At 40.7% G+C, this 13,277-nt stretch overlaps 1 protein-coding gene across 1 annotated transcript in view; it reads left to right on the top strand.

Moving 5' to 3' along the window:
* LOC116219105 (GTPase IMAP family member 9-like) overlaps positions 1–2,675 on the top strand; it is a 13,503-nt gene extending 10,828 nt beyond the window's left edge. The window contains exons 4-6 of the mRNA XM_042703517.1: positions 2,025–2,083; positions 2,276–2,553; positions 2,653–2,675. Coding sequence (XP_042559451.1) covers positions 2,025–2,083; positions 2,276–2,553; positions 2,653–2,675 — 360 coding nt within the window. The remainder of the gene's footprint in view (positions 1–2,024; positions 2,084–2,275; positions 2,554–2,652) is intronic.
* The last annotated feature ends 10,602 nt before the right edge of the window (positions 2,676–13,277 follow it).

Raw genomic sequence — 13,277 nt, 5'->3', positions numbered from 1 at the left:
TTCTTTACTTTTATTATTTTCTACATTGTAGATTAATACTGAATACATTTAAACTACCAAAGAACACACATGGAATGATGTACTAAACAAAAAAAGTGTTATCTACCATGTAGAAAATAATAAAAGTAAAGAAAAAACTTCTAAAAAAATGAGAAGGTGTGTCCGAACCTTTGACTGGTACTGTAGATAGATAGATGGATCACCAAGTGTATTTGCTATTCAAACAATGTGGGCGCTAGAAGAGAAAAAATCATTCTCAAAAAGTCCATAATCTTTTTAAACGTACCTTGCCTAATGTTGTGTTTTCTACTGTATATGATATATTGCTATTATATGTAGATTAATGTAGATAACCTATTAATATGCCTTTATATTAATTTAGTACATAATCATTTTGATTTCATTTTTCCATCAAAAGCACATATTCAGTAAACTTGTCTAGTAAAGTCTTGGACATTCATTTTAAAGGCCTGGTCATTTTGACTGGAGTCACAACAAATGTAACGGTGTTAAAAAACTTAAATTTTACTATAATTAATTCCATCCATTCAAGTATGTAGGGTGAAGTATGTCATTATTCCTTAAGATAAAAGAATTTTTTTTCATAAAAGACAGAAGTTTCAAAACGGAAAGGAAGCAGTGTGCACTGAAGCAGGGAAAGGACTGTTTGACTCATGGGTGTAGTGGTGCAGTTCACCACTAGGTGACGCCTGTAGAACACTGGAGAGAGGGATTACATGTGATTAGGAGGCCCTGTGTGGGGTGGGGTCATGGACCTCAGTTTGAGATTAACTTCTGGCTCATTTACAAAAAAAATAATAATTAAACAAAACTTATTGTTGTATGATTGTATGATGAATAATAAAAAAAAAACACGTCAAACTGACACTAGTGGTGCAGTTCAGTTACCCTCTTTTCTTTCATTCATTACAGCATGACATATCACCATGACAACACCAGTCACAAGGCACTATTGGCATCTGATTTCATATCATTTGTGACACTAATTTACTACTGTAACAAACCAAGGAGCCGTAGGTTACATATTTTGAATATTTTTTATATTTTTATATTTTTTCAGCTCAGCAACTGAGACACATGTTTTTGTTCTCTCCCTTGTACGTCGCTTTGGACAAAAGCGTCTGCTAAATGACTAAATGTAAATGTAAATGTTTTAGACACTGCCTCTTCAACCTTTTATCCATGTCGAGATTACTCTAAATATATATGCTGCGCTATAATGTGCATTTTTGATGTGATTTTGATGTGAGTGGTTGGAGTTTGTGAGCTGTATCGCCACCTTTTGTGGGACAGAGATATGCACACTTTCTTCCATGAAGTTACTTATATGATATCCATGGTACACCATACCTGCAGGTAATAAGGGAATGCAGACAGGTGTTTTATATGATGTCATTAGGCTATAGAAGTTTTCTGTGAGTGTTGTCACAGTGAGGTAATTGCTGTTAATCATCAACAAACACAGCATAAAGATCTGTCGATGTGAAGAAGTGCCTTCTTTTACCTGGACAGTTCTGTGTGTGATTGTGCCAACACATTGAGCACACTGAAGTTGCATTGCTTTTTGTTTTTTACTACTTGCTTCTCCTGAAATCTGAAAACTGTTAGCCATTACTGAATCCCTAACAGCACCTGAGTTTTTATTTTCTTTGTATTGCTGAACTATTTATTTGAAAAGGCAGGTGTGTTCATGTGTCACATGATCATAAAGATTCATTTGAAGATAACAATACCTCTAGCTGCCTATAAAGTGGCAAACTCTTACTATTTCTTTAACGTGACTAATTTGCTTCATGTTCAATCCTTGATGGCACTAGTTATCTGCGAGTGCTGTCACAGTGAGGTAACTGCTGTTAATCATTAACAAACACAGCATAAAGATCTGTTGGTTTGACTAACCTCATAAACATCAAAGAAGCCAAACAGTATGTATCTATGGGTTATTGTATCTTGTGTTTGACCGATTATACTCTAAACCCTTTCTATTGTATTTCATCTTTCAGGGAACCAAAGAAGCATACACATCAGGGAACCAGTATTACCAGGTGATAAGGGAATACATGTGGGATTATGGCTCTAAACATAGACAAGTGTTTTATATGATGTCATTAGGCTATAAAAGTCCTTTGCAACAAAAGAGCTGTCTACCAGGAATCCTGTCTACTAGGATAGATAAAGGGTGTCTGTGGATGAGATTATTGTCTTACCGATACACACCAACTATTGTATTCTGTGTTTCTTTGCTTCCTTCCAGTCGGGCTGAACGAACCTCCACAATGAGCGGAATCTCAGATGTCTTGATAAAGAAGCTGGACCGTCTTGACACGGACAGCTTCAAAAGGTTCAAGAACTACCTTGATGGCGAACGCAAAATCCCCACCAAGAAGTTGGAGAAGGCTGAAGTATCCAATGTAGTGACCTTGATGGTGGATGCCTACGGTGAGAGCGACTGCGGCAGTGTCGTGTCGGACATCTTGAAAAAGATGAACAAGATACAGTTGGCCATGGAAGTGGATAAGGAACTGCCATCAGGCAAGTTACTCTTACACAGCAGCAAGCTTTCATGGCTGGAGTTAATAGAGCTAATATTTAGATTATACTGCTAATGAACGGAAATTGTTGTGGTTCAAGAGTTGGACCATCAGGATGGTTGATTTAGAGCGCTGATAATAAACATGTTTGGCTTGGTAGCTGGTTGTGGCCCTGGGATGCCTATAGTGGGGATCTTGTGAGCAGGATAAGGGTTAATTTGAGTTTAGAGCTCAATATTGGCTCATGTCAAAGATGGGGCATTACCATTTTACCCTCATTTGCCTCTCACTGCTGTCCGGTTAATGTGAGCTTTCTGATAAAACCCTGCACCCTCCTAACGTCCCTCCAAACGCCCTACTGCAAAGACCTCCTTTCTCCCTTTTACCTTTTTTTGGGCATGTTTCTGAGCTTCAACACCTTCACAATCTATTATAGCCTGCTAGATTTATTTCATAATGATAATCCATTACAGCCTGCTGGATTAACTTCATAACGACAATCTATTACAGTCTGCTGGATTAACTTCATAACGACAATCTATTCCATACTTGGTATATTTTTTAGCAGAGAGTTGTGCTGCAGTAGTTGGGTCCTTCATAGCCCCTTTTATCAGACGCTAAAACCTGCCCTATTTTATAGAGATAGATAGATAGATACACGGACAGTCAGACAGATCACCTTTGAAAGAGGAGTGTGAGTGATTGAGGAAAGAGAGGAGGAGGATGACCCAGCAGGTGGAGAGAGGGAGTCTGCAGGATGGCTGGTGGAGAACATTAGAGAGTTTTTTTTGTATCACTCTCCACCTTTCCCTCTTTCTTTCTTTCTTTCTTTCATCTCTCTCTCTCTATCCTGACTGGCTGCAACATCGGAGGCCCTGTCACCTTCAACTTAGGACAAAGGCCCGTGCCACAGCAAGAACTGGGTAATGGCCCACTTTTTTTTGGATCAAGTGGCATATTAAGTGCAGTACACACACACACACACACACACACACACATACACACACGACCATTACATAAACCTAGGTATGTGCATGATATTTGTTGTTGAGACTTGGAAATTCATAGACATACATGTAAAGGGTCTATATCATGTCTATAACATGTTTAAAACAATTATTGTTTTTGGCAGTGAAAGGAAAAGAGGAAAAATAGATATATTTAACTAGAGGAAAGGTGGCTATAAAATGCTACATCGTTTACTTATCCTTTAGGATAACCTCATGTTTGTCTCTCTATTTGTTTCTGACATGATGTCTTCACAGCCTTTAACTAGCCATGGCCAGTTTGGCGTCAGAAAAGGGCATATGTTGTCTTCCATCCCGATGTCTATGACCATTTACAGACTAGCCCTACCAGTCATTTTAGACTGTATGCATCATATATGGAAAGGGCATTATTAAATGAATCCCATTTCTTTCACCATCACAATCATCATTATTTCTTCCTTACTACTACGTTTTTTTATATGGAGTGGAGTAGACATGATGCAAAAAATACGATCAAAGTGGTCTGTGCATCTGGTTTCTTGGTAACATGCAACTAACCAACCAATAACTTAGCAGATGAATCTAAAACACTCTGCAGTATTTCATCATTTTGCAGTACAGTGTTACAGTGCACTTCACAGCAATCTGACAAAACTTGTTTCAAAAGACTGAATATATAAATAAACAAATAGAGTAGTTTCACACATTTTAGTACTTTTTTCCCATTATCAAAAACACTGTGTTGCCATTTTCATTTTCAGTGACAGAATGTACAAAATATAAAAATTATTTGCCTGAAAAACGTCATTATAGCAATCTGAAATGTATTTCAGTAGTCAACACATAATTGTTAGGCCAGGGCTGTAACAGTGCTGCAAAACATATGGTTTACAGTCCAGTGTATTACCAAAACAGCATTTCAAATTCTTCAGTATGGAAACACATCATACACTATATTTTATAGAAGGCTATGTAAAAAGTATAGAAAAACAAACTTGACCCTTTTAATATGATTATATAAAAAGAGGCCGTGTGACCGTACCCAGCCTCCTGTTGAAGTCTCATCACAGTAACACATCAACATCACAACCAGTGTCCTCCTTCTGAACTGGTATGTGTCTTGCATTTTGAAGGGCAGTGGCTGAAAAGGCACACAAGTGTTCAAGGTCTGATCACTTGGCCTTAGATAAAGAACTATGCGTGTAATGTTTTGCAGAACATATTTGATGAAAAAACTGAGTCAAAGGCTGTAAAAGTAAAAAGTGAAATCACCGCTTCACACTCCTTCCAGAATGGAGTCAGAATCATTGACTCAGAAGAGAGACTTTGAACACTCATGCACACACACACACACACACGCTCATATGTCTGTCCATAGATTGGATAATTCATGTCCACATATTCAGTTAGCCACCCTTTCCATATTGCTATGGACATTTCAACTAAGTGAGAGTTGCCATGAGTTCAGGTTTCTCCATTACGTGGTTGTAACATGTTTTTTTCTGCGTAAAAAAAAACCTGAAACTGGAACTGAAAACCCTTCAAACACAATTGTTACTGTTCACCCCGTTTATGATGTTCACCATCCATTTCATGTCCTGTTTACTCCCTGTTCCCATTTCAGACATGCAAAGATACTTGATACAACGCATACAAACATTTAGGAATTCCTACTACGGTGGTATGGTGAAATCTGAATTTTTTTAAATCAGGTTGCATAAAAACCCAACTTCATATGTCATTATCGTTGTAATTGTTGAAGATCTAAGATTGTTGAAGACTGAAGTCTAGATTGTTGTTAAATATACTCAGATTCAGATTTGACAGGTGGAAGGGCACTGAAACTTTGGCTGTGCCCATTCTTGGAGTACGGGTACACATGATACAAATCTGGAGTACGGGTATACATGATACAAATATGGGGACTGCAAAAGTCAAGTAGAGACCTTTAGGCGATTTGACATGGAATGACCTAACAATGTGCTATTGATAAACACCTCCTTTAATCTGAGAAGAAAATTAACAATTATACTCACTCAGTCCAATTTTATTCAACCTTTGAATTGAAATTGAATTGAAAAAATGGCAACCATATATATACACATTATTTGGGAAATTATTTTGAAAAAATGAATTCTGGCTTTTTATTTAAAAAAAAAGATATAGTATATATATATATACTTTATAATGCATATAATTGGTCATCGCAGGTTCAAATGAGTAATTCACAATTTCTCAATTCATGAGCACTGTCATCCTTTTTTCATAAGTTATTACATTTACTTACAATATTGTTTATAATATATATTACAATTACATTTACTTTACTAATATTAAACTGTTTTCCATATATAGTGATATCTTTGAGCAACCATGCAACGTGTGAGTTTGTTTGTGCCTGTCTGTGTGAGTGCGTGTGTGTGTGTGTTTGGCCAGGCCATTCTATAAATGTTTGTTTCTGCAAAATCTAAATGTATTCTAATTATCGAAAAAAAAATTGAGGTATTTTTTTAAATAAGTCTTCTTGCATTTCTAAGTAACATTCATTGTTGTGTGCTAATCTCTTAGGAACACGGAGCAATTGCATTTCTCAACCTCCCCAAAGTGAGTACATTTTTATGTATAACTTATGTTCATTTTGACATTCATAATACAACCTGTTGACTCACAGAAGGTATCAGACCAAAGACTTTCAGTAATATGGCAAAACCAAAATGAATGTCCGATGGCACCGAATGATTATAGTATAGCACTGTTCTATTACATTGACAGAATTACTCTTGAAACTTTTACTCTTGTCTATGAATGTTATGAATTTTATGAACAAGATGAGAAGGGCCTTCATCTTTTTGTACACAAAATGAAAAGCATAACAGTCATTTTAGTGAATGACATCAATCATTCGTTTTGTTTTCTGTGCATGAAAGAATGTACTCTTTTCATAATTTTGTGGGCGCAATGCTGACACGTTTGTGTTTCTTGTGGACAAAAGGCATTACAGTGTTACATAGTTTCATGATAAATGAATGCCTGCCATGCTGCCCCATATCAAATACAGTGTTATATTCTATCATTCCCAGGCTTAGACACTTGGGATCAAGCATCATGTACACATGAAGAATATGACAATACAATACAGTTTGGGATCTCCAAGATCCTAACTAATTCTAGAACCAAACATGTTTGTCTTTATCCCATTCCAAATTAAATTAAACTATACCATGAATAGTGTTTCTCATGACAGCATCTCCATATGTTGTTAAGAATATTAAGCAGAATGTTGATTACTTATGTGAAGGTCATGCATATAGATCCTGTCTTTTTCTTTAATTACTGCTCATTTCACACCATTTAAGAGTTTTGACTGTTTCCTCCACAGCGCAGGCAGAGGAAGAAAGCAGAAAGAGAGTGGAAGCAGAGGAGAGGGCAGAAGAGCAGAGGCCCCTGAAAGAAAAACTAAAAAGAGAGCATGCAGAGAAAACACAGAAGAAAATGAAAACAATTGTTGGTGTGGGGGCCACTGTAGTCATCAGTGGAGCAGCAGCAGCAGTAGCAGCAGGAGGAGGAGGAGCATCAGCAGCAAGAGTAGCAGTAGCAGTAGCAGTAGCAGCAGTAACAAGAGCAGCAGGAGCAACAGCAGTAGGAGCAGCAGCAGGAAGAGGAGCAGCAGCAGTAACATCAGCAGCAGCAGCAGTAGGAGCAACAGCAGGAGGAGGAGCAGCAGCAGCAGCAGTAGCAGCAGTAGTAGCAGTAGCAGTAGTAGTAGCCATAGCAGTAGTAGCAGAAATAGCAGCAGCAGCAGCAGCAGGAGGAGGAGCAGGAGGAGGAGCAGCAGCATCAGTAGTAGTAGCAGGACTAAGAGCCGTAGAAGCAGCAGCAAGAGCAGCAGTAGAAGCAGCAGCAGGAGGAGGAGGAGCAGCAGGAGCAGCAGCAACATCAGTAGTAGTAGCAGCAGTAACAGCAGTAGTAGCAGAAGCATTACCAGCAGCTCCATTACCATTAGCAAATATTTGGTGAGAAAGAATCAGATAATGATGCTAATTAACAAGAGTATGATCCAAATGATGGAGCATCTGAGTTTATTTTAGGTTATTATCTTTTAATTGTCTGTCCTGTAATGTACTCTATGTTTTCTTTTGCACTGTACCTTTAAATCTAGTATGTCTCCATGTTTTTTGTATCTGCTTAATGTGCTGTTTAATGTTACAATAGATATGAGTGCATTAATAGATGTTTCTATAACTGTTGTTTCTACTGTACATATCAATTGTGTTTATGTACTGCTAATATTAATGCAAAGAAGAGGTTATGCGCATTCCAAATCAGGAATGTTTCAAATATTTACACATTTGATCAAAATAATGAACATGTTTCCCTCTAAATGGCATATAATCCCAATAGAACTCTATAGCTATGGTTATAGTCTACAGCTAAGATAATTATTTCAAGATTTTCTCACATGTAGAGGTTGTATAAATCATGTTTCTGTATGATCTTTGAGTGCAAACATAGAACATAACACCAAAGGTTGCCAAACACTAAGTTATTGGTTATGACCTTGGCGGACTCAGACTATTTGAAGGGCAGGAGAGAACAAATAAAAAGGTATCCTACTGCACAACATGGGCCCCCACCTGGGCTCAGTAAAATATGATGCACCATGTATTAGCAAATAGCCTTCATCCTTGATTAAGATTAAGATTACGTTATTATGTGATCCAGATTAAAAGTATAACCACAACTACTTGATAAAAACAAACAGGGAACTATAAACCTTTACAATGTAAATTTCACAAAAAAATGAAGTTCACCTAAAATAATCTAACCTGAAATAAAGACAGGGATGTTAGTTGGTGCCTAAAGGGTCTGTAGCTCAGGCCTAACAGTGCCCGAGCCTAAAGGGTACACACAACAGTGACAGTGCACGTGAAATTGCAACTAAATGCTAGCTAGATATTAGCTTAACTCATCAGCTTCCTGCAAAAATACAGAATAGATTTGTTAGCGGCCATACCATGTGTTAAAAAAGCAGGGTTTGAGAGGTAAATTCTTGGTGGCACTGTCATGGACAGAAAGTTCCGGCCTGCCAGGAGTTCCGGATGACGCAACAGATGATGTTCCGATCAGCTGTTTTGCTTTTTCACGTGATAATATAGAATCTTCATGGCACACCGAACATTACTATGGGATTACGGCGATAAATACGATAAACATGATCAAATAACTTAAAATCACCGATTATGTTTATTTAAAGCTCGCTTTGGACATCTGGAACTTAATAATTTTTGATATCAGTTAGCTGCACTCTACTCCTGGCACTCTGAGGTATAGCTAGGTGCTACTGCTAACTAGAGGTGGGGAATTGCTACGTGCCTTCTCAACTGGTAATACAGCAATTAAATATCACCGCGGCGGTTGTTTTGAGATACTTTGTGATGTTTCTTATTAGCCGAGCAGTACAAATACATATGAAAAGTAATTGAAGTAGTGCTAAACAATGTTTAAAGACAGGTAGCTTTAACCATCTCTGCTCTGGATCTTCCAGAAGTCGTAACAATTTAGCTTTCGGTTCACAACAACCTTTAATTGCTGTATTACAAGTTGAGAAGGCATCACAAAGTATCTCAAAACAACCGCGCTGATATTTAATTGCTCTATTACAAGTTGAGAAGGCACGTAGCAAGTCCCCACCTCTAGTTAGCAGTAGCACCTAGCTATGAAAATTCTATATCATTCACGTGAAAAAGCAAAACAGCTGATCGTAACGTCATCCGTTGCGTTATCCGGCATTAGCATTAGCATCACTAGCTGTGGTTGGACGTGGAGTAGCATTAGCATCACTAACTGTGGGTGGAGGTGGAGTAGCATTAGCATCGCTAGCTGTTGGTGGAGGTGGAGCACACAGAGCAATTGCTGGGTCAATAACTGATTCTAAATCAGCAGTATTACTGACGTCATTTAATACTTGAAACCAACCTGGGCCAATAAGATGAACATGTAAATTAGTGGCAAGAAGAGGACTCAAACAGTTCAAAAAGGGTCTGTGAAAGTGTCCATTCAAAGAATTAACCAGTTAACCAATCAGAAACTCCCTTGTGTGTGGTGTGGTGGCTACTTTGTGCACTTGCTGCTTCGTTTGTATTCACGCAGGGGGCCAGGTGTTGTTTCTCACGCAGGTGCCCTTATTTACCTCTCCCCAGGTGTTGATTATCACACAGGTGCCCTTCTTTACCTCTCCACAGGTGTTGTTTCTCACACAGGTGCCGTTCATTTACATTTACATTTAGCAGACGCTTTTGTCCAAAGTGACGTACAAGGGAGAGAACAGTCAAGCTACGGGCATTCGAACCCTGGTGTAACAATAAATACTACTTTACATAAGAAATAAAAAAAAAGAAATAGAAAAGAAAAAGAAGTGCAGGAATGTAACCGCTGTAAGTGCAAGTTAAGCACTAGTCGAAGTGCCAGTTTAGGAAGGGAGGTGCTCTCTGAAGAGTTGGGTCTTCAAAAGCTTCTTGAAGGTAGAGAGGGACGCCCCTGCTCTGGTAGTGCTAGGCAGTTTGTTCCACCAACGTGGAACTACAAATGAGAATAGTCTGGATTGCCGTGCTTGCACAGACGGCAGAGCCAAACAAAGCTCACCAGACGAGCGCAGCATCCTGGGTGCAACATTTGCCCTTACAAGAGCATTTAGGTAGGTGGGAGCAGAACCAGCAATCACTCTGTAGGCAAGCATAAGTGACTTGAACTTAATGCAAGCAGCTACCGGCAGCCAGTGGAGCTCGATGAGTAGCGGGGTGATGTGTGCTCTTTTCGGTTGGTTGAACACCAGACGCGCCGCCGCGTTCTGGATCATCTGTAGTGGTTTCACCACGCATGCCGGCAGGCCCGTTAGGAGGGCGTTGCAGTAATCAAGGCGGGAACTCACCAAGTTTTGCACCAGCAGCTGGGTGGCATACTGGGTTAGGTACGGCCTGATTTTGCGGATGTTGTATAGCGCAAAACGGCACGACCTGGCAACAGAGGCGATGTGGGCCGTGAAGGTCAGTTAATAATGACCCCGAGGTTTCTTGCTGTTTTGGATGGAGGAGATAAAGAGTCAATATTGATATTGATGTTGTGGTGGATGACCTGTTGGAAAGACCATCAGTTCCACGTTGGTGGAATGAACTACCCAGCACTACCAGAGCAGGGGCGTCCCTCTCTACCTTTAAGAAGCTTTTGAAGACCCAACTCTTCAGAGAGCACTTCCCGTCCTAACTGGCACTTCGACTAGTGCGTAACTTTTTTACTTCGACTAGTGCGTAACTCTTTTCGAGCAATTACAGCAGTTACATTTCTGCACTTCTTTTTTTCTTTTTTTTTTTTTATTTCATTTTGTTATATTTCTTATGTAAAGTAGTATTTATTTATTGTTACACCAGGCTCTATTGCTCGTAGCTTGACTATTCTCTCCCTTGTACGTCGCTTTGGACAAAAGCGTCTGCTAAATGACTAAATGTAAATGTAAATGTAGTTCCGTTTTGGCCAGGTTCAGCTGAAGGTGGTGATTTTTCATCTATGTGGATATATCAGCAAGACAGTCCGAGATCCGCGCCGAGACAGTGGTGTCCTCAGGGGGAAAGACAGAAACAGTGGAGTATCATCGGCATAACAGTGATAGGAAAAACCATGCGAGCGGATGATAGGGCCCAACGAGGTGGTGTATATGGCAAAGAGAAGTGGTCCCATCACCGAGCCTTGGGGCACCCCTGTGGTGAGGCGGTGCGGTACAGACAGCTGACCTTGCCATGACACGTTGAACGAGCGCCCAGTGAGGTACGATTCAAACCAGGAGTGCGCCTTGCCAGAAATGCCCATACTTCACAGTATGGACAGAAGGATGCGGTGGTTGACTGTATCAAACGCAGCTGATAAGTCAAGCAGGGCGAGAGCCGAGGATTGAGCTGCTGCTCTAGCTGTTTGTAAGGCCTCTGTCACCGACAACAGGGCTGTTTCGGTGGAGTGACCACTTTTGAATCCAGACTGGTTTGGATCGAGGAGATTGTTCCTTGACAGGAACTCTGTGACCTGTTTGGAAGCTGCCCTCTCAATGGTTTTAGATAGGACAGGAGAAGTGAGACCGGTCGATAGTTTTCCACCTGAGTGGGATCGAGAGACGGCTTCTTGAGCAGCGGTGTTACCCGAGCCACTTTGAATAGAGAAGGACATTTTCCAGAATTAAAGCATTCATCACCTGTGTGATTGCCGGTAAGACGGCAGGTGATATGGCTTGAAGGATGTTGGATGGGATGGGGTCCAGCGGGCATGTAGTTGGATGGCTACCTGTTAGGATTTTGGAGACCTCACCTTCAGTGAGAGGGATGAAAGAAGGAAACGATGAGCCAAGGACGGTTTTGCCCTTAGGGGGGGAGAGACAGTTGGTTGAATTGTTTCCCGATGGCTGCCACTTTCTCTGTGAAAAAGGAAGTAAAGGTATCAGCAGTGAGGTTGGTAGCCGGGGGATGAGGAGGAAGGTAGAGCAGAATTTTGAAGGTGGAGAATAGCCTCCGAGCGTCAGTAGCACCGTTGATCTTGTCATTGAAAAAAGTCTTCTTAGCAGCAGAGATGCTGGATGAGAAGGAGGCCAGCAGTGTCTGGTAGCTTGCAAGATCGTCCGGTGCTGCAGATTTGTGCCACTTTCTCTCAGCTGCTCTGAGATTGGAGCGCTGCGTTCGGAGGGTATCACTCCACAGCCATGAATGAGACTGGGTAGATCGAGCAGGGCTGGTGAAAAGTGGACACAAACTGTCCAGGTATGAGCTCAGAGTGGAGCAGAGATATTCTGTGGCATCATTGACACCTAGTGAGGAGAAAGTGGATAAAGGGGGAAAAGCAGAGGAAACCAGAGAGGAAAAGTGGGTGGGAGAGAGGTTGCGGAGGTTGCGCCGGAATGAATGAGCCGAACATCGAAGCGAATGAAGAAGTGGTCCGAGAGGGGTCACCGTTAGGTTGTCCGTGGTGCAGTTCCGAGCAAGGATAAGGTCAAGCTCTTTACCTGCTTTGTGAGTTGGAGGAGTGGGGACTTGTTGAAGGTCGAAGGAGTGAACCAGGGTCCGAAAGTCAGCTGAGTTGGGATTGTCTAGGTCAGGGGTGGCTAACCAGTCCAGCTCAAAGAGCCACAACAAAACCCAACACCATTTTGAAGAGCCACACTGTTACCGAACCATCAATGGCATGGAATGGTTCAACATAACATAAGAGTAATAGAGCAGGGGCGAATCTTGGTTCCCACTTTTGGCGGGGCTAAGCCCCTACATAAAACCCATTATCTTTCCTGTGACCCAGCAAAACTAGGTGGGTCTGGGGGCATGCTCCCCCATAATCATTTTTTGAAAATAACCTTTTAAATAGTGTCCTCTAGTGCAGGGGTTTTCAACCGGGGGTCCGCTGCCCTCTGGTGGTCTGCGACGGCATTGCAGGGGGTCCGCGACATGTTGATCAGTTCACCATTGAATTTTTAATTTTTTTATAAATTCCCTTTGATATTTCAACACATTTCCAGATTATCTAAAATAAGGAAAATATGTCAATCTAAATAGTCTGAATAGCCAAGTCGCATTGCCTGAAATATATTGATGTAGACCCATATTCAGCGAAGAATTGACAAGTGGTACAGGTGGAATATGTGCGCGGGGGGAGGGGTTCTGGCAGCGGCGGTGGTTAGCGATGTACCCTGATAATTTCACATATTTAA

The sequence above is a fragment of the Clupea harengus genome, chromosome 24, assembly GCF_900700415.2.
Source record: "Clupea harengus chromosome 24, Ch_v2.0.2, whole genome shotgun sequence".
Classification (NCBI taxonomy): domain Eukaryota; kingdom Metazoa; phylum Chordata; class Actinopteri; order Clupeiformes; family Clupeidae; genus Clupea; species Clupea harengus.
This window is presented reverse-complemented; position numbering and strand designations above follow the sequence as displayed.